This window comes from Pelodiscus sinensis, chromosome 6 (genome assembly GCF_052426305.1).
Source record: "Pelodiscus sinensis isolate ZL-2025 chromosome 6, ASM5242630v1, whole genome shotgun sequence".
NCBI lineage: Eukaryota > Metazoa > Chordata > Testudines > Trionychidae > Pelodiscus > Pelodiscus sinensis.
In genome coordinates this window covers 116,111,827-116,139,469 of record NC_143057.1, presented here as the reverse complement: position 1 = coordinate 116,139,469, position 27,643 = coordinate 116,111,827, and the positions used below count along the sequence as shown (strand labels likewise).

Below are 27,643 nucleotides of genomic sequence, written 5' to 3'. Positions count from 1 at the left end.
TGTGAGTGTCAGAGTAATAGGGTGTAGACCAGGGGTGGGAAAAAGTTTTTGAAGTGGCCCCGGGCCACCCTAGAAGGGGCAGGGCCTAAAATGGAAGGGGTGGGGCCCAGAATGCTTCTGGGCTTCCCCACCCCCAGACCATGACTGGTCTGGGGGTGGGGGAGCCGTTTTGCCCCCCCTTCCCACTAAGCAATCATGCCCCTGGCAGGGCGCAAAGAGACTTGAAAGTAGGAATAAAAGATCCTCCGGAAAAGGGTTTATTTTCTGGAGAATCACGTCTAGACTGGCGCTTTTCTCCGGCTTATCCCCAAGCCGGAAAAAAGCGGCAGCCATGTTAATGCAAATACCGCGGGGGATATTTAAATCCCCCGCGGATTTTGCTATTCCAAAGTGTCTAATCTGCATCCCTTTTCAGGAAAAGGGGTGCAGTGTAGACACAGCCGTGCTGTGTAGAATGAAATCCTAAAATATTAGTGGCTTTTTCTGGATGAAGACAAGTAGATCTTAGCTTAGGAGATATCAAAGCAACCTTTTAATCAGTTTGCGGTCATGTTCACAGAAGAGGGTTCTTAAAATCAGTAGGAGAATTATTTAATGTCCAAGAATCCCAGCAGGGTTAAGTGGCAGCAGTATTTTACCAAAAGGAATTACTTCACTTTTCAATGCACTCCATTTTGATGGGGCTTGGAATCTTCCAAAGTTTCCATTTTAAAAGCTTCTGGGTTGTTGTCTTTACACAGAATATGCCGTGTGTTTTCTCATTCCAGGTAAAAACAGATGTTCAAGGCACAATGCGTACAGTGTTCCAGAAATATGATGGGAAAAGTTCAGAATCTGGTGTTGTGGATTACTTGCAAGAACAGGTAGGAAAACTTCTGATCTGCTGCTGAGAATTATTTCAAAATATCCAGTAGATATTAAATTATGCATGCAGTCTTTAGGGGGGAAAATCAGCCTGCTATTTTCTAAAAACTGTTCTTCACAATGTTCAGCATTGTCAGTTCTCATTCACTTCTGTGGCAATTGAGGGTACTCAGCTCCCTGCAGGTTTGGACCACAGGGCCTTGACCCAAAATCTATTTAAGTGAATGGACTTAAGAAAGATTCTATTGACCTAAATAGGCTTTAGATCAGCCCCTAAATGAGTGTGCTTAAATGGTTGTCCACAGGAATTTATTCTGTTGCTAACTATCACCATCGTATTTAAACTTTCCTAATAAATAAATATTAGGAATTTTTATCATACTGAGGAAATTTGATGTTTTATCTACCTGTATCTTGTTTTACTGAGAATTTTGTACAGCTCCATCTTCTATTCTGATTGGAGCCACACAAATAATATTACTAACAAAGGAAAAAGATGATTCTGAACTTGTTTTTGTTCCATCTGTAGTTCATATGCTGATGAAGCAACTTCCCTTTTCCTCCTTCCATTATTTTTAGACTGTATACAGTGGCAGCAGAAAGAGCTGTGTGGGCCAATCCTGTATGGAGCTGAGACCTTTGAACTCTGATTTTAAAGATACATGAGGACATTTACCTTTAAAAAACAAAACAAAGTGAACTACTGTACTGGTTTAATTTACTACCCCTTACAACAAAGTGACTATGGTGTTTTGATGGATTACTTTAGAGTACTGTAGACCTACTTGCATGACATGCCGAAGAAGGGTAGAACTTAACGCTAATGTCTGCATTAACTTAATTACTGTTTGTTTCACAGCTTCAGTGTTGTGGAGTAACTAACTACACCGACTGGATAACCACCCAGTGGTTTAATACGACTGGCAATAACAGTGTTCCTCTGAGCTGCTGCAAACAAGATATTAAGAACTGCACAGGAGATCTGAAAGAGCCACAGGTTCTCAATGCACAGGTGAGGGGTACATTACCATGAACCTAGAAACTGCCATTGAGTTCTGTGATCTCATTAGATTCCTCAAAACCAGCCAGAGGCTGAAGCTAACAGAGCAGCTGTAGAAAGCAGCTGTCCAAGCAGGGATTCTCAGACACTGAGGATCTCCTCAGACTATTTTCTATAGATTTCACTCTAAACATTCTTTTTCTTGTGCTGATTAGCTCTTATCTCCAACCCACTCTGCCCCCCTCCCATCCTTTGTTTTTCCATCTAGCTCAGGGGGTGGGAAATCATTTTAATGGGTGGACACTCCAAGATTTTGGTAAGTGGTCAAGAACCGCACCTCTATGGAGGGGGCACAGGGTCTGGGATGGAGATTAGGTGCAGAAGAGATTTTGGGATAAGGACTGGAGTGCAGGAGGGGGCGTAATGTCTGAGAGGGAGTTTGGATGTAGGAGGGGGTTATGATCTGGTGCAGAGTCCAGGAGGGGGTATGGATGCAGAAGAGGATTGTGGCTTGGGGGAGGTGGGTGCAAGGGGGTGCAGAATCTGGGAGGGAGCTGTGACCTGGAGAAGGGAGAGAGAGGGGGACACAGAGGGCTTGGGTGGTGACCTGGGGTAGGAGAGGCTCGTGACCTGGGGCAGGTAGTTGGGGGTGGGGAGTGGGGAAGAAGAGGTGGTGTGCCAGAGGCAGGCTGTGGCTGGGAGATGTTACCTAGGCAGCTCCCAGCCAGAAGCCCAGCTGGAACCTGAAACAGCCCTGTCTGCTGAGCTGGCTGCTCCATGTGGCTCTGCTCCAGGACTGGGAGGGGGATTGCGGGGAGGAAGGAGGCTTCACTCTTCCCCTGCCTCCAGCAAAATTTCTCAGCTCTTATTGGCTGGAAATTGGCCAATGGGGGCTGAGGGATTTTGCTGGAGGCAGGGTCAGTGCACAGACTCTCCCATTCCTCCCCAGCTTGCAGAGCAATTAGCAGCCAGTTGTTAAAAACAGCATGAGCTGCTGTGTAGTTAGGATGCTGGCGAGGTGGCTGAGTGCCGGATCCAGCCCGCTAACTGCCTCTTGCCAACCCCTGATCTAGCTGATCCCTTCCTTAGACTTAGTCTACTCTACAAAGTTAGGTTTCACTGCCTTACATTGATATGGTTGGGTGTTTCTCTCCACTTAAATTTGTCTCCCACTGATGTAAGTACCTTGTAACAATAACTCGCCTCTCTGAGCAGTAAGCACATCTAACAGCTCTCCTCTGTTGTGTATAACTGGGCCTTTCTACCGTTGGTTCTTTTCTTCTTCATACTTTCTGCAGCGTTCATCCTCTAGGCCCCCTTCTCACAGTCCAAGGCAGCACTGGCTTTCAGGGATCATATTATATCATCAGAGTCCTCTTCTTTGTCCTCCTTATCCTGCTCAGATGTTCTTTAGGTGCAGAAGGGGAACCTTTCAAGGCTGCAATGGCAACAGCTATGGACAAACACAGAGGAACCACTGTTGGTTTAGTCACAATGGAAAGCAAACATTAAGATTCAAAACTCTCTTCCCTGGCCTTCTCTAAGTTTTAAACTATGCATGCTTATTGACATGTCTGCTTAGGAGTGCTTGTGCATGGTACCACCCACAGCTCCACCCATGGTCAGAACAGCCAAGCAGGGAAAAGGAAATGAGGAAGGAATTGCTTGCTTGCATGAAAATGAATATAGAGCTCTGGCACTAAGTACTGGCACTATTTCCCCCAAGAAGTGGTGATTTTTAACTGATATCTCACTTGGGTGGCAAGAGCACGGGTGCTGCTCGTGTCTCATAGCCACCCCAACCCTTATGTTGAGTATTTCCATGTGCGTTTCATTAAGAGCTCTCTAGAATATTCAAGGGACATCCCATAATACATAAATATATGGTGCCACAAGTCCGACCTGCCTATGTCTAGAGGGGAATGGAAAGCAGATAACCCATTGTCCCAAATCCATTCACGTTGTCCTGAACATCACCAAGAGTCACAGTCCTGTAGAGCAGGAGATGAATGATCCTGCACACTTGCATTACTCTGGTCCCCCACAGTGGATTTTCCAAAATTATTTCCCACTGACTGGCAGCAATCGGGCATTGCAGGTTTCCACAGCGTGATCTCCACTCCACTTGCCTGCTTCTCTGCTGTCAGTGCAGCTCTCATTCTGGTGTCCTTGTGCTGGAAGGCTGGAGCGATGACACACAGATGCAGGAATGTGGTCCAAAAGTTCTACAGCCACTGTTCATCATCCCAAGCTACATTATGATGCAATCCCACCAGACAGTGCCCCTTTCTCAGGATCAGCAGCAGCGCTCCGCTCACTGTAGCTGGTCAGTGAACGTCACCAAAAGTCATGAATCAGTTTGTGCTATGTCCCACCGCAAATTGACCTTGATAGACTTGCTGATTCCGTTCTTCTTGGGGCTCTGCAAATACCAGAGGATCATGTGTTCTGTGCTTGCAACACTTAGGACAATAGTCCAGAGCTATGCAGGCTGGATGGTGGAGAGCAAGGAGGACCAGGAAGGAATATGGGATTTTTAAAAAAGGTCTGAAAATTATGGGATATAGATGACTTTTATGGGATGGAGACTATTAAATCTTGGGCAGGTGACCTCTTCTTTCCACTCATCCCTGCACACCTAATTTCTGCTCCATTGGGCATTATCAGCGTTTCCTAAAAGGCCATGAGCTGGATTGTGGTGGTTGCACATTGGCAATGGTGCATTGCACTGTGCCTCTGTACAAGCACACCTGGAGCATAGAGCAAGGAACTAAGTATGCATGCACACAAGCAGTATATTAACTGCGGTGGCTGTATGCTGATGTAACTTGTGTCAGCAAAAGCTTGTACTGTAGACACAACATTATCATAACCCCACTGAAAGGATTTAAATAATAGAAGCACTAAAAATCACAGGAACCAATATTTGTAGCCATCACGTTGTTCTCACATTTGCATCTCCAAGGCATATTGCCAAAAGCTGGGACTGGACGACAGCGATGGATGGGTCACTCAGAATTGCCTTGTTCTATTCATTCCCTGTGAAGCATCCTTGCAGTGGCCACTGTTGAAAGACAGGAAACTGGGCTAGATGAACCTTTGGCCTGACCCAGTATGGCCGTTCTTATGTTCACTCTGTATGGGGTATCCCTTTCCCTTACTCTTTGTCTGTCTTTACTGTTTACCTTGTAAACCTGGTTGGCCCTTAGCACCACTATGATATGAGTAAAAATAACTTCATAATCTATGCCTGGTCAGTGCTGGATAGGAGGAAAATATGCTCCTATCCTGGGAAGTATGCTTGGGATTTGGTAGCTGAATCAGTCCTTCAACTGAGGAGCACTGTGCTACCTACACTAGCTTTGAAATCAAATTCTAGAATAAATGATGACATTCATTCAATATTCATGTGGTTTTATTTTTAAAAATTGCACCCATTTTCCATGGCGGCTCTGTATGTGGCAATTTCCTTTTTTACAGTAACTGAACCAAGCCATATAAGACTAATAGAAACTACAGGTGGCAAAGTAATTAGGTTGTCTAGTGCATCTTCTGAGCAGTGCAGGAGCAGCAACTTGTTTCAAGGCCATCAAAGCTGCTGCAGTAGGCCACGTGGGCACAACAGGGCTATACAAGGTCTTGCCTCCATGAGACTGTGGGCCAAATCTGCCCTACTATATTGCATATGATAGTGTGATCAAATGGCAGCTAACATTCCTTCTCTCCATTCCTGCAGGGCTGTGCAGGGAAAGTGGAATACGGGCTACAGAATGTATTGACTTACGCTATGCTCGTGATCCTAGGATTTGCCATCATAAAGGTATTTACTTATAACAATGTACATTTCTTCCCCTACAAAAAAGAGAGCCATTTTCATCTCCTTGATGCTCTACTGGGGCTCTCACTCCCACAATTATTTAAACAACTTTTCTGCAATTGGTTACTCTTTCTGTGGCTTTGCATGACACCCCTTTCCAGGGAAGCAAAAGCTGGGTAGAGGGGAAGGGGATAATGCTACTGCTAACAGGAATTTTCCTGAGGATTTCTGCTTGGAAATCGTTTGAATCCAAAAAAGAGGCTACAACAGAAAACTCTTGTTCCTTGGTTCTAGCCCCCAGTGACACACACACCAAATTCACTGCACTCCAGTCTTTGAATGGTGGGCATGTGCCCTGAGTATAAGAAGCAAGGGAAGGCAATGCTTTTCCTGGGTCTTAGTGCTCAACCATTCCCCTCTTCCTATCCCTATTTTGCCTGTTCCTGCAGTCTCCCACAACAGGCTGATGCCTTGTAAGTCTTCCCCCAGAGTGGATCTAGTTAACTTTAAAGTGAAAAGCCTACAAGCTTGCCAGACCTATTAGCATAATATTCAACCCGTGAAACAGACATTAAATGATAATGAAACTATTTAACAGGCATGTGTCAATCTGGAGTTATATACTGTCAGGCTGTGTCTAGACTGGCCAGTTTTTCCAGAAAATCAGCCGCTTTTCCAGAAAAACTTGCCAGCTGTCTACACTGGCCGCTTGAATTTCGGCAAAAGCACTGACTTCCTACTGTAAGAAATCAGTGCTTCTTGCGGAAATACTATTCTGCTCCCGTTCAGGCAAAAGTCCCTTTTGCGCGAAGTTTTTGCAAAAGGGCCAGTGTACACAGCTCAGATTTGTTTTCTGCAAAAAAGCCCCGATCGTGAAAATGGCGATCGGGGATTTTTGCGGAAAAGCACGTCTAGATTGGCACGGACGCTTTTCCGCAAAAAGTGCTTTTGTAGAAAAGCGTCCGTGCCAATCTATTCGCTCTGTTCCAAAAATGCTTTTAATGGAAAACTTTTCCATTAAAAGCATTTCCGGAAAGTCATGCCAATCTAGATGCAGCCTCAGTTTCTGAATTTACTGACAAAAACAGTTGTGCATTACTGTAATAGTTTAAATTTTGCTTCAAGTATTTCATTAGTTGGTTGCTGAAGATTATAAAAATCACATCTCTAAAAAAAACACCTTGCAGAGATTTTTAGATGAAGAGAGTCTTTAAAGGGATAACACCTCTTTTCTTCCAGATAACTGAACAAATGGGTTTCCCTTTAATTCTGACTTTTTCATGAACTAGTTCTAAGAGAACCCTTCACCAAAATCACTGTCTTAGTAACAAATAAAATCCATTGTTATGCCTAAAATCTCTGGAACCATATTTTTAACATAAAGAGATGATGAAATTTCATAAAAATGCCTATTGTTAAGGAGATCACACAAAATGTGTTCCCTTTTTTAAAAAACAATAAACTTTGTTATGAACACACTAAATCACTTGGGGTAATTTTAAAATAATGTCTTTATTTCAGTGTGTTAAATATGTAGTAATCTGGAATGATTACTTTATGAAGGCTGAAGAGTACATTTAAAATATAATATCAGCTTAGAAATATGTATTAAGAAAATGTAAAACAGAGAAGAGCTACATTGTGTGTTCCATATTTAATATTGTATTCAGCAAGATGGCTGACTTGCTCTTACTTACAAAGTTTTTGCAAATAAATCTGACAAACTTTAGCGTGTATCAGAAAACCTGGGACTGACATTTGTTATTCCCAGATGTACTGCTTTTAATTAAGTACCTTCTGCATATCCAGTCTTGACAATCTGGCATGCAGTGGGGAACATGCTCCATCTTCTTTAGATATACATTTTAGAAGAGGGTTTTTTTTTTCCAAATGTCATTACCTACATCTGAGTTCAGGGATTTGGCTGTACTTGGTGATCAGAGATGAGGGAAGAGGGATATTGGGGGAGAGGGTGGAGCCTGGGCATAGTGGGGGCCAGACAGGGTAGAGTATGGGTGGGCCCACAGGCTGGGGAGCTCACCTTCTTAATCACCAGCTTCATCCACCACCCATAATGGTGGGACTTTGACAGGCTGAGGGAGAGGAAGAGGAAGCATTCCAAGGAGTTTCTGTACCCCTACTTCTAACTTTGTGCCTCATTTTTAGTTTTCTACAAGTTTTCTCTTTTCTGCTTGCATGAGGGGATGAGAGGATTCTGCCCAAAACTAGAAAAAGACTTGTATTAAGTGAAATGCTGAACTGTTTTAGCCATTTGCTAAGAGGTGCAATTTTTACATTTACATTTGTAAAATGGTTGCTCTGGCCCAGATGTAGCTTTGTTAAACACAAGATTTTCTGTAATTAATGACCAAATGTCCCAATGGAGGAAAACCCCCCTAAAGATTTTCTTTAAAAAAACAGTCCTTTGTGTGGGAACCTAAGAATGAAATTGACAGCAAATTGAATACAAGCAAGCATGAAACTGACTAGCTTTTTATTATTCAAACTGAGAGAAACAGAAAAAAGAATAGTAATAGAAATGTAGCCGTGTTAGTCTGGTGTAGCTGAGGAAGTGGGTCTGGCCCATGAAAGCTCATCATCTAATAAACTATCTTGTTAGTCTTTAAAGTGCTACATAGTCCTGCATTTTGCTTCATAAAAAAGAATGAAATTGCATAGTGAAAACTGATTTTCTAAAAAACTCTCGTATTAAAATAATATCTCCTTTTATCATTGTTCCTTTTATCATTTTTCCCTGAGATTCATATAGTCTTCCCACATTGACTGGGGAGGTCAGGTTAAAACCAGTGGCAACAAAATATCCTCTTAAATTATATACATGTTGTCAAAGAGTTGTATCAAAGTAATAGTTTTTACTATTTCATACCCAAGTTCTGTACTTGGCATTGAGGGCGCAAACTCTGTAGATGCTGATATAAATGTAGAAGGAGGGCCCTGATTTAGTGAATTAAGTCAAAAGTTTTCTTTTCCTGTCAGGGCAAGATTGGCACCTGGAATATATTACTTTAGAGAAGGAGCTTGTACCACTTCCTTCTGATTATTCAATAGTCTGATCAATACCACCATCTTATTGCTATTATTTCTTTGTTACTGACTTTGGTCAGTTCTTCCCTCAATCACCACTTCTCATGTCTTCTGATTGTACTACCATATTATGATTTTTTCTTTTATTGGATACCTGAAGATGCTTAAACATATTAGAGATCTACAGTCGAAACCCAGCACAGCCATATTTACAGCAGACGCTACCTAAAAATTAATGTTTCTGGAATAAATGTATGGGAAAAAGTGGGAGAAAATCCAGAGTCCATATCACTATTTAAGTGACCAGTTAAAAACACCGTTAACACTAAGAAAATAAATGCATATATTCTTTATGTTGTTTAAAGTGCTATTGTAAAATACACTTAAAACAAATATGTAGAAGACAACATCCTTGCCAAAAAGAGATTAAATTTAATTCAATTATAGATCAAAAATACGATAAATTCAACCTCCAAAGGCAACAGAAAAGCTAAGGATCCCTTTTTTGTCTTTTCAGTTCTTTGGAATGCTGAGTGTCTGCGTGATCACATGCAAGAGGGAAGACAATGGCTACCAACCCCTATATACAGGGGTATTTGCTTGATAAAAAGATGGAAAGATGATTTTTCATCCGCTTCTTAATGATAAAATGGAGCTGCATAGATGCCCTGAATGGACAATGTGTTGTTACCCTTTTGTTAAATACTGTATTTTATTTGCATGAACAGAAAGAACACTGTTAAGATTTGCAAATATTTTTAGTGTATTCGTGAAACAACAGCTTCAGAGTGTGGTGTCCCTTGGTAACTTGACTTTCTTTAGGGTTGTTTCACACTTGCATGTGTGACATTCCCTAACATGACAGCAGATGGTGTGATAGGCTCCAAAAAGAAACCCTACTTCTTGCAAGTTTCACATATGTCAGACCTATTTGTAACCTTAAAATTATAAAAGAAATAAGAACTTATAAAACCATCTACATGTTTTGTTAAGTCTTTAAGTGCTATTTGTTTTTTTTTAAGTTTATCCTGTACAGACTAACTTGGCTAACCCCTGAAGCAAAATAAATTGTTTTTACTCAATAAAATAATACAGATGTGGTACATTCTACGTTCATTTCAGTATTTCCAACAAGAAACCAATCCCATGACAAATGCTCAAGCAGCAAAAGAAATCTGTATAAAGGTCTGAATATTCATGTTTTATAAGCATTGTTGTTCAAGGGTACATTTCACAGTGGCTGGCATGGTTTTTTTTCTTTCTTCTATTAGTAACAGCTGTAATCATCTCATTTGAAGAACTGGGTTTCGCCCATGAAAGCTCATGATACATATATTTGTGTTAGTCTCTGAGGTGCCATGGCACTACTCATCTAAATATCTCCAGACTCTGTGAAAGTCTGAATTAGAAGTTTATCACTTAGGCCAATCTCTGGTTCTTTTAATTTGAAAACAAGAATTTATGAGGCATGGAATTTAATTTTTCCCATTTTGATACCAGGTTCTAAAATGTTATTTGCATCGATGGTTTTGTATTTGTCTCTTGCAGTTAATTTTGAAGTCAGGGGGACAATTTACATCAATGGCTGCAGAATTGCCCTCATTAGAATTGAGGCTATGGACATCAGTGTTGCCTGTAAGCTGGGCACGTAGGTGGCCACCCAGGAGAGATTCATGTGCCGCCCAGCCAATTAGCAGAGCGCCCACAGCATGTGTTTCTAGTGGTGGTGCACATCTCCACACACCTCGGTGTACATAATTTATTCTGTATGTGGACCAAAAAAATTAGACGGAACATTGCTTGGGATGTTAGAACTGTCATTTAAAGCGGTGTGGCCTAATGGAAGTGGCCGCACAAAATATCTCCATTCCACAGAGGATTTCTTACTGTTAGATAATGCACTTTTCTTCATGCTTCTCTGGGTGACCAAACAATTTCAAAAACCTAGTACGTTGTGGCAAACAACTCTGTATAGCACTCTTTCTTAATCATTAGCTTTCTAGTAGTTGTCCTTTAGTTTTTTGAAGGTCTGCTGAATAATGATCACCTTTTGGATATACAACAACAAAAATCCATCTTAACAGATTTAAATGTCAACCACAAAATTATTCCCTTCCTTGTTTCTTTGCTTTTTAAACCAAGGTGATGGATTAGTCTGGATGATACAGAATGTCAAAAAAGAAACACCAGAAATCCTCAACAGAGGCAAAAATTTGCTATTAGAATAAAATAGAGCTTGTTTCTCTAACTTAGCTATATAATAATTGAGTATGATCTGAATGGCAGCTTTTAGTCTGATTGCTTTTTCTCGAGAGATGGAAAAAAGACCTGATAATGTAGGAATTAGTATGAAGTATATTGCTGTACAGAAGTGTGTGCTAGGATTTTTTTGTTTTTATTTAACTATTTGGGTATCATGGGCTTTTCATCTGTTAATATCAAAACATTCCAATGAGAGAAAATATTTCCTTTCCAAAAGCACTCAGGCTAGAGCAATGAAAGAGGCAGTCTCGTCACACAATCTGCTAGGATCAGATTGGCCCTGGGATGAAGTCTGGATGAAACACAAGCATAAGAGAGGTTGGTAGCAAGGTAAAGGTTGGGAGCTGATCTGCTGGTGCACAGGGCAGGACTCTGCAATTGTGGGTTCTTGGTGCTTTCTCCAGGGTCAGAGGGATGGGTGGTAAGTGCAGCCCAAGTGACTATGGGAGAAGCAAATATGAGCAGGCAAGATACAGCACGTGGGCCAAATCTGCCCCACCAAGCCTTTTGATCCAGCTCACAGCGCACCCCACCAAGACCCCAAGGCTGCTCAAAATGGCTAGCACAGCACATATCTGGCAGGCGCAGGGATGGAAAATTTGTGCACTGCCCCGCCCCCAGGCCAATCATCGCAGCTCCCATTGACTGGAAAAGTACTCCCTCCTGCTAGGGGCCTGCATATGGAGGGACCCTCCAGCTGTTTTGAGTAGCCTGAGGCTGTAGGAGGCAGGGAGCCTGCCTTGGGGTCCCTGCTGGATTGCTGGCCGGGAGTTGCCTAAGGTAAGGACCTTCCAGCCAGAGTCTTGGCACCTCTTCCCTCAAGTCTCTATCCCAGGTTACCACCCCTCCTGGCCCATGTCACCATGTGAAACCTTTCAGGTCACAATTCCTTGCGAGACCCTGCATTACCTCTTACATCTTTCCCCCAGGCCAGAATCCTCTCCTGCACCATACCCCCTCCCTCCTCCTACAGCCTAATCCCCTATCCCAGGTCACAATCCCCTCCTTCAATCAAGCTCTCTTCCTGACCCTCTCCTGTACCAATTCCCCACGCCAAGCTCTGGGAGCCCAAGGAATAGATAAGAGGATGGAGCTTGAGTTTTTGCCTGGCTACTCAAGAAGTGAATAAGGGAAGGTCTTTGGCATCTGTTCTAGCCAATTATAGTCAGAGAGGGTGGTGGTTAGTTCCATTGTGCAGAGGCCCCCCCCAAAAAATAGAGGTGTCTGAGGGGGCCTCCCGTCCTAGAGAGAGTGATTAGGAAGGCACCCCACCAGAGATCATGGCTATGAGAAGGAACTAGCCCACATACACAGAGGCCACCTCTACACTGGCATGCTCTTGCACAAGAACTCTTTTGCGGAAGAGTTCTTGTGCAAATACTCTTCCAGAAGAGAGCATCTACACTGGCATGTGCGTTTGCGCAAGAGATGTGCTTTTGCACAAGAGCATCCATGCCAGTGTAGACACTCTCTTGCGCAAGAAAGCTCTGATGGCCATTTTAACCATAGGGCTTTCTTGCACAAGAAATTCATGTTGCCTGTCTACACTGGCCTCTTGTGCAAGAACACTTGCGCAAGAGGGCTTATTCCTGAGCGGGAGCATCAGAGTCCTTGCGCAAGAAGCCCTGATTTCATACATTAGAACGTCAGTGTACTTGCGCAAGAACTCGTGGCCAGTGTAGGCATTCGCTTTTGCGCAAGATCGCGCCAATGTAGGCACAGCCAGAGCGTGTTTGCTGGTATTTGTCCCCAAACACAAGGGGAACTTTAGGTAGCACCCAACAGCATTCCTAAGCTGAAGTAAGGGGATTGTTAGCCCCTTACTAAAACTCAATGGGAGTTTTTGGTTGGCCAGCTCCCAGTACCAAAAGGGGAAGGGTCTACGAGAAATCAGGGCCCTGAGATTGACAGACCCCAGGGACAATGGGAAGAAGCCAACACTCCAGGTCACCCTGATTGACAGGTTGGACAGGCCAATGGGGGAATTAGGAGGCCAGGTCCCATCCTCTGTGTGTGCTGGGATTTTCTGGGTCTGAGTCAAAGCGGGAGAGCTAAGAAGAGTAGCAAGGGGTCCAGGCTGTACCGAGGGGCAGACCTGCAGTGACAGAGCCAGAGGCCCATACACCCACAGAGCGCAGACCCTGTGCTAAGAAGCAGACCTGCAGTGACAGAGCCAGACACACACTGCCCAAGGAGTGCAAGCTGTGCTGAGAGGCAGACCTACAGTGACCAGAGCCAATGGGGTCAGAGGAGCAAAGCTAGGAGCTAGAGGTTGGCAAAGCAAAGATAGGGTTTCATCTTATACCCCAGCACCCCTCCGCCTCCTTTGCTCCCGGTGTCCCTGGTCTGCTGGAGATGGTCCCCAGCAGACCAGAGGCACAGGGAGCAAAGCTGCAGCAGCTTTGAAAGCCTCGGGGGAAGCCGGCGGCGGGGCATCCCAGACTGGGCTGCCCCCCCGCCGGCTTCCCCCGAGGCTTTCAAAGCTGCGGAGGGGCTCCGGCGGGGGGGCAGCCCAGGCGCGCCTGGGATGCCCCGCCGCCGGCTTCCCCCGAGGCTTTCAAAGCCGCAGAGGGGCTCCGGCGGGGGGGCATCCCAGGCGCGCCTGGGATGTATACCCGGCGTACAAGACGACCCCCGATTTTTGGGGGATGTTTTTTAACATCAGAGGTCGTCTTGTACGCCGGAATATACAGTACCTGTTATTGAAATTGGGGCTGGTTCTCTTTGGAGATAGGCAGCTCTCTATTGTTATGTGCACTCTTCAATAAAGAGCTTGTGATTGGACCTTGCTGGTGTTGCCTGTCTCTTTGCCGTCAGACAATTAAGCCATCTGGGTTCAAGTCCCCGACAAGCTGAACCCTTTCAAATGCTTCTAGTCCAAGGGCTTGTTCCTTCCTCACAGCTGCTAAGGTGCAAGCCTTTGAAATAGAAATAAATGAAATGGCTCACAGCTCCTGGTTCTGCTGCTAACACATTGTCTGGGAGACAGGCAGAAGCCCTTTCAATTCATGTTACTTAAAGGGCTTGCGCCTGCTGGCCAGCCTGCAACCACTTTATAAATTACCCAAGTGGCTTCCCTTCAAAAATTATTGCCCTCCCTCCCCCGCATTAAAAAATCTCATAGAAACCACTCATTTCCAGATGGATTCAGCCCTTGGAAGACCCACGGTTCTTTGCATAGGTCCCTCCTCCCCCACAGCCCAGCCTCAAGGCCCCAGTTCTTGCCCTGGGGGGGCATCTGCACATCCCCCCCCCCCCCAGCTCTGAGGACCCTTCCTGTTCTTTGCCCCAAACTCAGCTCCAGGAATATCCAGTACCCCCCTCCCCCAACAACAGGATGCTTCCCTTCAATTTCCTTCCGCTCAGCCCCGCTCCAGGGCCGCTCCCTGTCCGAACAGGCTCCTCCTGCCCTCGCCCCCACCCGGGCTCCGACCTGCCCGCCCCGAGCTCTCAGCCCCGCCCGGCGCAGAGCTGCAGAGGGGAGGGGAGCGCTACTGCTGCTGGAAGTGCGCGTGCTCGAGCTCCTCGCGCATGCCCGTGAGGCTGCGCCTGCCTGAGGTGCGCGTACCCGTGACTTCTCGCGCTAGCTGTTACTGGCCGGGCCGGGCGCGGGTGGTTTGAACGGGTACAGCGCGCGCGCGCCTGACCCCGCCCCCGACGGAGCCCAGACTCCAGCGGTGAGTCTGAGGGGAGGGGCCCTTAGACATGGAGGGGGAGGGCTCGGTCCCCACATGGCTATGGAGGTGCCTGGGGGGGGGTGAGGGGCTGGCGAGGAGGCGGGGGAGGGCTCGGTCCCCACATGGCTATGGAGGTGCCTGGGGGGGGGGGTGAGGGGCTGGCGAGGAGGCGGGGGAGGGCTCGGTCCCCACATGGCTATGGAGGTGCCTGGGGGGGGGTGAGAGGGGCTGGCGAGGAGGCGGGGGAGGGCTCGGTCCCCACATGGCTATGGGGGTGCCTGGGGGGGGGTGAGAGGGGCTGGCGAGGAGGCGGGGGAGGGCTCGGTCCCCACATGGCTATGGGGGTGCCTGGGGGGGGGTGAGAGGGGCTGGCGAGGAGGCGGGGGAGGGCTCGGTCCCCACATGGCTATGGAGGTGCCTGGGGGGGGGTGAGGGGCTGGTGAGGAGGCGGGGGAGGGCTCGGTCCCCACATGGCTATGGAGGTGCCTGGGGGGGTGAGGGGCTGGTGAGGAGGCGGGGGAGGGCTCGGTCCCCACATGGCTATGGAGGTGCCTGGGGGGGGTGAGGGGCTGGTGAGGAGGCGGGGGAGGGCTCGGTCCCCACATGGCTATGGAGGTGCCTGGGGGGGTGAGGGGCTGGTGAGGAGGCGGGGGAGGGCTCGGTCCCCACATGGCTATGGAGGTGCCTGGGGGGGTGAGGGGCTGGTGAGGAGGCGGGGGAGGGCTCGGTCCCCACATGGCTATGGAGGTGCCTGGGGGGGGTGAGGGGCTGGTGAGGAGGCGGGGGAGGGCTCGGTCCCCACATGGCTATGGAGGTGCCTGGGGGGGGTGAGGGGCTGGTGAGGAGGCGGGGGAGGGCTCGGTCCCCACATGGCTATGGAGGTGCCTGGGGGGGTGAGGGGCTGGTGAGGAGGCGGGGGAGGGCTCGGTCCCCACATGGCTATGGAGGTGCCTGGGGGGATGAGAGGGGCTGGCGAAGAGGCGGGGGAGGGCTCGGTCCCCACATGGCTATGGAGGTGCCTGGGGGGGGGTGAGGGGCTGGTGAGGAGGCGGGGGAGGGCTCGGTCCCCACATGGCTATGGAGGTGCCTGGGGGGGTGAGGGGCTGGTGAGGAGGCGGGGGAGGGCTTGGTCCCCACATGGCTATGGAGGTGCCTGGGGGGATGAGAGGGGCTGGCGAAGAGGCGGGGGAGGGCTCGGTCCCCACATGGCTATGGAGGTGCCTGGGGGGGGGTGAGGGGCTGGCGAGGAGGCGGGGGAGGGCTCGGTCCCCACATGGCTATGGAGGTGCCTGGGGGGATGAGAGGGGCTGGCGAAGAGGCGGGGGAGGGCTCGGTCCCCACATGGCTATGGAGGTGCCTGGGGGGGTGAGGGGCTGGCGCGGAGGCGGGGGAGGGCTTGGTCCCCACTTGACTTTGGGGGCGCCTTGGGCATATGTGTGTGTGAGAGGGACTGGCAAGGAGGCCGGGAAGGGGCTGGTCCCCACATGGCTATGGATGGAGGAGCCTACCTCTCTTCTCCATCTGGCTTGGGGAGGGGCATAGGACAACTGATCCCTCCCCTCTGCCAGGCACACACTGTGCCACTGCGTAGCTCTGTGCACTTTTCTCCCTGCCCCTTGCCCTGCTGTGTCCCTTCCTGTTCTGCAGTCCCAGGGAGGGTCCTTCCTTTGGGCTCTGTGCTACCCTTTCTTTTGATAGGCTGAGGAGAAGGGGATAGGCCTGGCTAGGAGCAGCTGCAATACAAGACCAGAAAGGTTCTGTCACACACTGGTATCAACATCCGTGTGTGCATCCACGTGCTAAGAGGTAGGTGGTATAATGTAAAGAGGGGGAATGGGATGTTCACAGTTCCTTCTTACTCCTACCCCAATTTCTTTTCATTATTGTACAAACTAGAGATGTAAGCAAGTAAGGGATGTAAGGTTAAGCTTATCAGTTGAGTTGAGTACCTGACTACTTGTTTCCTTCCCCCCTCCCTTGTTGCCACCTCTCTTCTCCCCCACACTGCCTCTATCCGAGGCAGCAGGTGGGTGTTAGGGGACGCTGCTGTGGACAGGTGGCCACCCTGTGGCTGTGGTAGTTTTGGGAAGTGGCCAGCCTGGGCTATTGTGAATAGGGGCTGCTGGAGCTGACTCGAGTTGGGGCCAAGCATTCCCAGCTTATGCTGATATGGGATTGCTGCACCTCTGCATTTTAAATGTAATAAGAGCCTGGTGGCTTTACTGGTTTTATACATCTCCTCTTATGCACCAGGCAGCTGTTAACAGATAATACTTTACCTAGATTTTTTTTGTGTACAATTATATTTTAGATTGTAATCTAAATCTAATCTAGACTGTTTTTCTCCTGTTCTGAATGATCTGTGTTAAAATTATTCTTGTAATCCAAGTTATCTAATATGTCACATCAAAACTTTGATGTACCCTGAATGTTAAGAAAACACTTTATTTGTATCAGACAGGCAGATAAACTTAACTAAAGCTCATTATATACATCAGAAAAATAAAAAACTTAAATCTAAATAGTCATGCTACTTTCCTACAAGTAGTATGTTGGCAAAGTATATGTACTAACTTAGGAAAGTATTCTGCTATTTAAATAAGAATGTCCACTTCAGAGTTACTTGGCTGACTTAACTCGGGAGCTCTGTACTAGGTTGAGAAGATGAGAGAGCGCCCTAACTGTTTTGACAGCCTTTTAAAAAAATATGACTTAGCACAGTGTGACATCAATGGGCTTAATGCTGCTAGAACTGGGAGCAAATGTGGAATATTGACAGAGCAGCCAGGTGCATTCTGAATGGTATTAGGATTATCATCATCCATAGTAAATATATAGGTATGCAAAATCAACCTTTGATTGCTTCGAAAGAGCTGTGGTGGGCCTTCAGTAGAAGCTCAGCCTGAACAAATATGGTTTGATTGGCCCTAATCTTAATTCACAAACACCACTTACCATTTCAGTGTGTGAAAAGTTAGCTCTTCTGACCTGTGGAATTTGAAAGGCTAGCGAGAGCATATGGGGTTTGAAGTAGAATATATCAGCATTAATTACAAATAGATATATTTTCTAGAAGTGATTGATTATTCAGTGTGAGCAAGAATGAATATACAGTAAAAGATTTTGTAAGAAAACAGGAAGCAAATTTGATAGGAATAAACATCTTAGGTGTAATTAGCAGTAAAGTACACTCCAGATACTCATAAGAATGGCCATACTGGGTTATACCAAAGGTCCATCTAGCCCAGTATCCTGTCTGCTGACAGTGGCCAATACCAGATGCCCCAGAGGGAGGGAACACAGCCAGTAATCATCACGTGATCCCTCTACTGTCATCCATCTCCAGACAAAACAGAGGCTAGGGACACCATTCCTACCCATCCTGGCTAATAGCCATTGATGGACCTAACCTCCATGAATCTTTTTTGAACCCTGTTAAAGTCCTAGTCTTCACCACATCCTCTGGCAAAGAGATCATAGGGAAAGATTTAGTTGCATAGTAGTAAACTATTGTATATCTTGCATAATGTCTGTATATTGGTAGTAAATCATTTGGTCTCTCTTATAATTCTTTTCTGAATATATGAGGGTAAGTCAAAAAGTATCCACAAAGTGTTCATATCTTTTTTTTGCAATTATCCCAACTGCTGAATTTGTGCGCAACCGTAAGCACGGAACCTCCCTATATTGTAGTGAAATATTTGGCCTTGACTGTTCAGATGTTCTTCACCACTAGTGGGGTCAACATGGCCGCTCCACTTACCACATGGACCAAAGAAGAGTAGCATGCAGTGATTCGATTTTTGTGGGCTGAAGGTGTAAAATGCGGAAATTCATTGAAGACTATCAGCAAAATACGGTGACAGTGTTTTGCCGCAGCGAAGCATGTACGAATGGATTGATATGTTCAAAAATGGCCGAACAGGTGTCACTGACAAAGAACGATCAGGGCACCCCTCAACATCGACTACTGAAAGGAACATTGAACACGTCTGCTCGCAGATTCTCGCAAACAGGGTGACTGTCGATGAAGTGGCAAACCAACTGCAGATTAGTCACGGTTCTGCCTATGAAATCATCCACCACAAACTTTGCTTCAGTAAAGTTTGTGCAAGGTGGGTTCCCAAACACTTCACGGAACAGCACAGACGTAATCGTTTGGACATCTGTAACTGCCTTTTGAACCGGTATCACGAGGAAGGTAACGCTTTTTTGAGTCTCATTGTCACTGGTGATGAAACATGGATCTACCACTATGAGCCGGAGAGCAAACATCAGAGAGACCCCCTCAAAGATGCTTTAAGAGGCTGTCATTTTGCCAGTGACCATGATTTGCAGGAGGTGGTGCATACATGGCTTGCCACCCAGCCAGAAACATATTTTTCTGAAGGCATACAAAAACTTGTGCGACGCTAGACCAAGTGTGTTGAAAAGCAGGGGAACTATGTTGAAAAATGACACACTTCTGAGTTCTGTATTGCTGTTGTGTTAATTTTAATAAATACATTGCAGATACTTTTTGACTTACCATTGTATTTACAGAGTTTTTATCCTTTAGCATTCTATGGACTTTTATTTCCTAAAAAATTCCCTATGACTTTAGGTGACCACCATAAAATAAAAGTGTAAATACTAACACAAATGAAAATATATCCCAGGATGTTCTTCAACACCAGGAGAGAAAACAAAAAGCACTCCAACCACAATGCCAGCTTTTGAAATGTATCACAGGCCTAAACACCTTGAGGAGACAGTGAGCATAGTAGTCTGCCCTGACGAGTAACAGAATTGTGCTGCTTCAAAAAAGGGGGAGATGTGATATCCAAAGTTCAGGGCCCCTGGTTGTAAATACTCTGGCAGCTGTTTTTGTCCTTTTAAATAGGGTACTGTTGTGTCAGAATAGGTCACTGTGATTGAATAGACTGACCATAAAATTATGAGCCAATAAATCCAAAGGCTGTATCTACAGTACAAATTATCCGCCACTTTTAACAGTTCTCTTTCTCTGGTTATGATTAGCAAAAAAAAAAAAAAAATACGTTTGAGAGACGTGGGATTATAAACATGAATATTTGTGGAGAAATTATTTTTGACTTGTAATATACAAAATAATTTAGTTTAGAAACTCTGAATTTGTGCACGTGTTGGTGAGGAGTAGTGCCTTTGGCTAGTTGTAGGGTAAGTAGGAGAATTATGTCATGTATACTTCAAAATATAGAGTTTCAATGTGTTCATACTATCCATTATGCTTTAAGAATGCCCCCAGCCTCATGCAATGAATCATGGGTCTCAAGCATTTGTTTCTTAAACCTCAGAGCATTTTATTAATTTTTTCCCTATATGTATTTCCAAGTTAAATTTCTTTTTAGTATTTTGACTAGGAATCTATATTTAGAGTCTAGATTTTTCTGTTCTGAATTTTCTTAAATAAGTGTGTCTTATATGAGTCTGACATTTTACCAATTCTGTGGCAATGTGTGAAAGACTTCTCAAATGTATGAGCTTTATCAGGCATATTTGGCTATACCATGGGTTAGTATTTGCATTATAAAAACAAACACAACAAATCCCTTCGTTTTCAGGTACCGCTAAACCACCAGAGGGAGCCAGTACAGTCCCATAAATCCAAGGACTAATATTAACATTTTGTGTCTAGAGTTCAAGCACACTTCTCTAGTTTACCGTCTATTCCATTATGCTCTCTGCCCTGTTTTAATTTTGCTATCCTATACAGGCAGTCCCCGGGTTACGTACAAGATAGGGACTGTAGGTTTGTTCTTAAGTTGAATCTGTATGTAAGTCGGAACTGGCGTCAGCCACTGCTGAAACTGATCAGTTTCAACCGCGGCTGAATCTGGATGCCAGTTCTGACTTACATACACATTCAACTTAAGAAACCCAGGCGTCCCCAAGTCAGCTGCTGCTGAAACTGATCAGCGGCTGATTCCAGGAAGCCTGGGGCAGGGGCTTCCTGTAGTCAGCCGCTGGTCAGTTTCAGCAGTGGCTGACTTGGGGACGCCTGGGACAGAGCAGGTGGGGTGCTGCTGGGTTGCTCCAGTAGGCGGCTCCTCGGCTCTACTGGAGCAACCCAGCAGCACCCCAGCTGCTCTGCCCCAGGCGTCCTGATTCAGCCGCTGCTGAAACTGACCAGCAGCAGCTGAATCAGGACGCCTGGGGCAGAGCAGCTGGGGTGCTGCTGGGTTGCTCCAGAGCAGTGCTGCGGGACCAACCCGGCAGCCCCCAGCTGCTCTACCCCAGGGGTAGGCAAGAAAAGCCTGGTCTGCTGGGGGGGGGGGGCACCAGCAGACCAGGGGGACAGGAGCAAAGCTGCGGAGCACGCCCGCAACGGGACAGCCCAAGCGCACCCGGGCTGTCCCGCTGCGGGCGTGCTCCAAGGCTTTGCTCCCTGTCTCCCTGCAGACCAGGGAGACGGGGAGCAAAGCTGCTGAGCACGCCGCAGCGGGACAGCCCAGACCAGGGACACCCAAGCAAAGCCGCTGCCTGGGCGGCTTTGCTCTGGGGCAAACGAGCAAAGCCGCCCAGGCAGCGGGACTCCCCCCGCCTGGGCGGCTTTGCTCGGGTGTCCCTGGTCTGCTGGGGGGGTCCAGCGGCTTTGCTGGACTCCCCCCAGTAGACCAGGGGGACAGGAGCAAAGCTGCCTCGGCGGGGGGAGTCCCGCTGCCTGGGCGGCTTTGCTCCGGGGCAAACAAGCAAAGCCGCCCAGGCAGCGGGACTCCCGCCGCCTGGGCAGCTTTGCTCGGGTGTCTCTGGTCTGCTGGGGCGGGTCCAGCGGCTTTGCTGGACCCCCCCAGCAGACTAGGGAGACCGGGAGAAGCTTTTCTCGCCCCGGAGGACACGGGTGGCGATCCGCTGCCCGTGAGCTCCGGGGCGAGAGAAGTCCCGTTTGTAAGTGCGGATCCGACGTAAGTCGGGGACTACCTGTATAGCGTTTACTATGTCTGCTGTTTCAGGAAAAGCTAGATGAAATTCCTTTTTTGTCTAAGTAATGTATATTTTAAATTCTCTTTGCAAAACAAAGGACTGTGATGATGGCGTTCATATTGATGTTAATGTATAAGAATTCAGCAGATGCCATGGATGAATATATATAGGGGAATTCATACGAATGCAGCTATATGTGGGCACACAAGTCTGTCCATAATAAGTGCAGTATGTAGCAACTTTATTTTGTGCTGTTCAAATTTTTCATATATGGCGTTAATTTGTTTTTGTTCAAAGCAGTTAATGGCAACATAACGTATCTTCTGCTAGCTTTCCCTGTCATGGACTGTTGCTTCCTAGTTCTTGGGGTCAGTCTGACATGCTTTCAAGTTTGACTATTGTTTTGTATTGGCCACCATGAAACTGGGTGCTTTGCTTTAGCTGACCATAAGTATGGCCTTGAATCTGTATCAATTGACCATATGAACAAGATGCCCGGACCAATACAGCAGAACTTTTATGAGCTTTCTTTGAATGTTAGATATCCAACAACAATTAAGAATTTCATTATGTCCCACAAATTGACCCTGCAAACAGACTAAAGAAAGCATCTATGAACCTGTGATATGTTGTCCACATTAAACAACCACATAGAAGGGTTGGAAGAATAATAGAAATTTAGCTTATTGCTTATTTTGACACCCCTATCATTCCATAGGTGGGGGGAGTGATTCATTTCAGATGAGAAGCAGGCCTTGGATAAGTGATGGGCAATCTCCTCAGTTGTGGCTTTCTGTGATGCCGTTTCCCCTTGGTAGCAAAACTTCTCCATGATCTTGAGGAGCTCAGTTGATTTAATACTAAGGTAGGTATGAGCATTCCCCTAGCACAGTGTTTCCCAAATAGTGCTTCGCAGAACCCCAGGGTTCCGCAAAGTGAAAGTAAGGGTTTCATGCGAACTTGATCACTTCTCTCCCCCTGCCCCCCCTTAAAGAGACAGAGAGGAGCCGGCCCCTTCTCTGGTTTCCCGCCAGCTTTCAGACATCTCACCTCCCCTTCCCTGCTGCCACTCTGCGTTTCCAAAGTCCGCTTGGGACATGCGTGACCGCATTTTGGCCCACAGGTCTCCTTTTTTTGACAAATTTTCCCCGGTAGTGGGGTTTTTTTCCCCCCCTCGATAAATAAAATTGGGAAACACTACCCTAGCATATATTGGTATGGTACTTTAGTTTTCTCAACTGAAACTGATTGTGAAACTAAAATGCAAATTGAACAGCTTCCCATTGGTGTAGAAGTATATAAATGCTCTGTCAAAGTCATGAAATACATCCATAGATACAGTGGGGGAAAAAGGGTTCAGAAAGAATGTGGGGTCAGCATTCAGCCTTGTCTGGTGTCATTGGAGTTGGGAAAGGATTTGATATCTCACCATTTTCCACATCTCTAGCCATCCCATCATGGAAGGATCAAAAGACAGGTGTTTTTCCTTGTGACATCTGCTGTTATGGTCTCATACAAGGTAGGAGCTAGTGCAAGTTCTGTAAGTGGGTATTCTGGAAGAGCATTAGTTGCTTCTTCAGAAATATTGGAGGTGATTAGGAAGTTACTGGAATGTTCTATCCACTGGTGAAGTATGTACTTTTTGTCATTTAAGAGCCAATTGCTGTCCATTGTCATCGTGCATACCGGGGTCATCCAATTGCACTTGGGGCCATACACAGCACAAAGTGTAGCAAAAACCTTGTGCTTACAATGTGGATATCTTAAAGGTATCAATGTATTTTTCTGTTTCTAGGGCAGTAGTGGGAATATGGCCTCTTCAGATTTGGAAGATTTATGCTCTCACATCAACACAAAGATTTTAACAATCAAAAAGACTCTTCAGTTAAGAAACATGGGTAAGAGAGTTCTGTAGGTGTTTTCGTATTCAGGGGAGTGTGTTTTAGGGAAGTTAATGTGTTATTGATTACACGATTAACTGAAAGCCTAGGCTTAGTGGTTAATCCTATCAACTATACCTGCTGTCACCCTTGCTGCTTTTGTATCAGAGGTAGCAATGGTGGGAGGCAGGAGCAGGTCCCTCCCCCCCCCCCCATGTTGCTGCTTCTATTAGAGGCAGCAGCATGGGACAGGAGGCAGGGGAAGCTGCTGTGGAACTGCCTCTGTCTGTGGTAGTCCCAGACTTGCTGCAGACAGAGGCTTTTCTATGGGATGCTGGTGTACTCCCCATGAACAGAGGCTGCTGCCTCACACTGCTGCCTCTGTATCAGAGGCAGTGGTGTGGGGCAGCAGGTGGGAGCTGGTCTGCGTGGGGAGCCAGTTTTTAAACTGGCTGTCCTCGTGGGCCAGCTCTGCCTACAACCCTGCGCTGTTGCCTCTAATACAGTGCAGGATGGCAGGGGGCTCCCTGTTAGTGGAGATGAGAGTGCACTGGCTGCCAGCCCCTAGCCCCAGAGACTATAGAATAATTGTGTAACTTTTAAAATTTGAAGTGGTTACACAATTATTCAATTAATTACTATCTAACATCCATAGTATGTTTGGGTAGATAAATTATACCAGCAAAAGACTTTCCTGCAAGAATTGACCATCTGATGATCATTTCAAGATGCTATTTTCCTCTTACTTACGTACAGCTTTGGGATCATTTTTGTTGATGCTGATCTTCTTGAATAGCTGTATCCTTTTATTTTTATTTATTTTTTTTTGGAAAGGTACTGTGTTTATCTGAGACCACCGACCATGGATTTGGTGTTTGTGTCACATGCCAGTCTATTTTAACTACCAGAAGTAGCTGGGGCTTTCTTGAGTAGAGGAGAGCTTAATAGACACAGAAGACAACAAAATATGGAGGACAACCTGAAAAAAGTAGGGACAAGGATTTGGGATTAAAGAAACAGTAACAATGAGTTAGAGGAGATATCAGAGGATCTGGGCAACTGAATGGTTCTTCTCTGATAGCCTCTTAGACTGATGGTTTATCTACAGAACAGATACATCATGGCCAGCAGTACACTAGGTTCTCCCTTACCCCACCTAAAATGTATCTACTCTAACGCCCAGTGGATCACTTGTAAACATAAGAGAGTAGATTAGTGTCTATTATGATAAGTTCTTGGTGTGTGTGTCGAACTTCTAACAAAAGGGTTAGTTCTGCTGCTGGGCAGGAGGGAGAGCGTTTAATAATGTTAATACCGCATATGGTTATGGCAAGCAAAAAAGAAAAAAGCCTAATCTCCTTTAACACTATGGGTAGATGGATAGAAATCTGACCCCTCTCTGTCGAACTGGTTTTTCCACCATACGATATTAGGGGTGAGTTGAAATATAGCCATGAAGTGATCATTAGAAACTTTAGTGAAGGCACTTTCACTGGAGGGAGACATCGGAAGCCAGATGCAAAAGGGCTGAGGATAGAGTTGGAGGAGAGGAATTTAAGGTAGTAGTTGTACACAGTGGTTGCTGAACCCCAGGGTCTCCAATTTTATCTTAGCCTAGCAGAGGCAGGAGTAAGGAGGGCCAGCTGTGCTCAGTGACCCGGCAACATTCAGGTTGTTTCAGGCAGCCCTAATTCTGGTATTTCATAACTTCTGAGTGCTTGACTTTGCAATTTTAATAGTATTTTTTTTAACCCAGACTTTTATATATGTGTAAGATAGATTTAGTTTGATTAATATTTTACTGTTTTGCTAAGATCTAACTGTAGATTAATGTTTTATTTCCAGCTCTTATCTCCTTGCTAAGATGGTATTGAACTTGTGTTTTGTTTTTTCTTTTATTTTGCATTCTCATTCTCTCTATCTCTCTCTCTATCTCTGTCTCTTTGACAGGTCAGGAGCCATCCTTGAAATCTGTGCTCTGCAAAATAGGGCATGAGATGTTTCTCGCAAATGAACTCCTAAATAAAATGGAAATAGAAGTTGAGAAACAAGAAAGACTAAAGAATTCACTTAAGGTAATCTTATTTTGTTTTGTTTGTAGCATCTTAATATAAAACTGGAAAGCTTTAAAGCAGTGGTTCTCAAACATTCTGGCCTGTGATCCATCCTGCTCAACGCAGACCTTTCCATGGACCACCAGCCAACCACCCATGATGACAAAGTGGCTGCTGGAGAGAGTAGAGGGGGCATCTGGCTGAGAGGTAGGGTGGAGGAGCGGACTGGGGGTGGAGATTGGGTGCAGGAACAGGCAGAGTATGAGGAGGTCTGGCAGGGAGATAGGGTGTTGGTGCAGGCTGGGGGTTTGGGATCTTGGTAGGAGGAGGAGGGGGAGCACTTCCTTTCCTTCGTGCCTCCCACTACTCCCAAGTACCGCCTCCTGCTGCTCCCATTTGACATGATTCCAGTCAATGGGAGCAGCGGGGAAAGCCTCCAAGTGATTTCTTGTGCTGCTGCTCCCCCTTCCCCCTTTTGGGGGAACCACTTTCTTCCCCTCCCAGGTGGGAGCACCATCACCAGCTTCTCATTGTGGAAGAAGCCTTGCAGGCTGTGGGGGAAGGAAGTGGCTCCCTCAGCTGGGGGCAAGGGCAGTGGTAATACAGGAAATGGCTTGCTGGGAGGCTTTCCCCGCTGCTCCCATTTGCTGGAAATATGGCCAATAGAAATAGCAGTGGGGGGCAGTGCCTGGGAGCACCAATGTAGGTTCCCGGCTGCAGGAGCAGGGGCGAGCCATGAGCCCTCGGCCCACCTGCAAGTCAGTTGTGGACCGCACTTTGAGAACCACTGCTTTAAAGGAATCCCTCAGACCAGTCCAGAATCACAGAGTACTAGAACTGGAAGGGACCTCAAGAAATTATCGAGTCTAGTCCCCTGCTCTTACAGTAGGACCAAGGACCATCTAGATCAGGGCTACTCAATTTTGGAAGCCCCAGGGTCCCCAGTGATATTCAGCACATGCCGAGGACTGCAATTTAAGTGTGGTTGCATATACATGCAAATATATATGTGAATAGCTTATTTCACACAGAGGACAAGGGATGGAGGAAGAAGGAAAAAAAATGGGAGTGGGGGGAAACAAGAGGCAGTGAGTATTAAAAAATATCAAGGGGAAGCCGAGCTGGAATGTAACAGGAAAAACAACACCGAAAGACTGGATAGTCAGAAAAGGCAGATAAGAACCATTAGTAGGCAATTAGAGAGGAAGAGTACTAACACGAGATAAAATTTAACTACTAAAATGCATATAAGCAAAAGACCATTATATTGACTACTCTTGTTTTGGCTCCCACCCACAGGCCATGTGTTGAGCCCTGCATAAAACCAAACTGCACCGCAGGCTGCAAACAAATAGGCCATGTGTTGAGTAGCCCTGATCTAGATAGTCCCTGATAGATGTCTATCAAACCTGGTTTTAAATATCTCCTGTGTGGAGATTCCACGACATCCCTAGACCATGTATTCTAGTGTTTAACCACCCTGACAGTTAGGAAGTTTTTCCTAATGTGCAACCTAATTCTCCCTTACTCCAATTTGAGCCCATTGCTTCTTGTCCGATCATCAGAGGTTAAGAATATTTTTTCTCCCTCCTCTTTGTGACAACCTTTTAGGTACTTAAAAGTTGCTATCATGTCCCCTTTCAGTCTTCTCTTTTCCAAACTAAACAAACCCAGTTCTTTCAGTCTTTCCTCAGGGGTCATGTTTTCTAGACCTTTAATCATTTTTTTGTTCTCTGGACCGTCTCCAATTTCTCCTGAAATGTGGTGCCCAGAATTGGACACAATACTCCAACTGAGGCCTAATCAGCGCAGTGTAGAGTAGAAGAATGACGACTTGTGTCTTGCTCACAATACTCCTGTTAATGCATTCCAGAATCATGTTTGCTTTTTTGTAACAGGTCACACTGTTGACTCGTATTTAATTAGTGGGCCGCTATAACCCCTAGATCCCTTTCTATAGTACTCCTTCCTAGATAGTCATTTCCCTTTCTGTATGTATGAAACTGATTATTCCTTCGTAAGTGGAGTACTTTGCATTTGTCCTTATTAAACTTCATCCTATTTACCTCAGACCATTTCTCCAGTTTGTTCAGATCATTTTG

At 46.2% G+C, this 27,643-nt stretch overlaps 2 protein-coding genes and 1 long non-coding RNA gene across 12 annotated transcripts in view; 2 read left to right on the top strand and 1 right to left on the bottom strand.

The window, feature by feature from the left end:
- LOC102454270 (tetraspanin-36-like) overlaps positions 1–9,829 on the top strand; it is a 43,548-nt gene extending 33,719 nt beyond the window's left edge. The window contains exons 4-7 of the mRNA XM_006136732.5: positions 768–863; positions 1,724–1,876; positions 5,601–5,684; positions 9,244–9,829. Of these exons, the coding sequence (XP_006136794.2) occupies positions 768–863; positions 1,724–1,876; positions 5,601–5,684; positions 9,244–9,330 (420 nt within the window). The 3' untranslated portion in view covers positions 9,331–9,829. The remainder of the gene's footprint in view (positions 1–767; positions 864–1,723; positions 1,877–5,600; positions 5,685–9,243) is intronic.
- On the bottom strand, positions 857–4,722 carry LOC142829988 (uncharacterized). 2 transcript variants are annotated; one of them, XR_012904984.2, is made up of 3 exons: positions 3,767–4,722; positions 3,050–3,317; positions 857–1,540 (listed from the first exon to the last, which is right to left on the bottom strand). It is a non-coding gene; the product is annotated as an uncharacterized LOC142829988 (long non-coding RNA). The 2 variants fall into 2 exon arrangements; XR_012904983.2 differs by having other exon boundaries at positions 3,941–4,722.
- Positions 9,830–14,516: 4,687 nt separating the features above from the next.
- SKA1 (spindle and kinetochore associated complex subunit 1) overlaps positions 14,517–27,643 on the top strand; it is a 42,770-nt gene continuing 29,643 nt past the window's right edge. The window contains exons 1-6 of one of the 9 annotated variants that reach the window (XM_075932674.2): positions 14,517–14,665; positions 16,364–16,471; positions 22,326–22,472; positions 23,055–23,126; positions 23,403–23,505; positions 25,438–25,562. In XM_075932674.2, the coding sequence (XP_075788789.1) occupies positions 23,112–23,126; positions 23,403–23,505; positions 25,438–25,562 (243 nt within the window). In that variant the 5' untranslated portion in view covers positions 14,517–14,665; positions 16,364–16,471; positions 22,326–22,472; positions 23,055–23,111. Of the gene's footprint in view, positions 14,666–15,984; positions 16,019–16,363; positions 16,472–22,325; positions 22,473–23,054; positions 23,127–23,402; positions 23,506–25,437; positions 25,563–27,643 lie in introns of those variants that run through there. The other 8 variants (XM_075932672.2, XM_075932675.2, XM_089779448.1 and 5 more) reach the window with 8 other exon arrangements.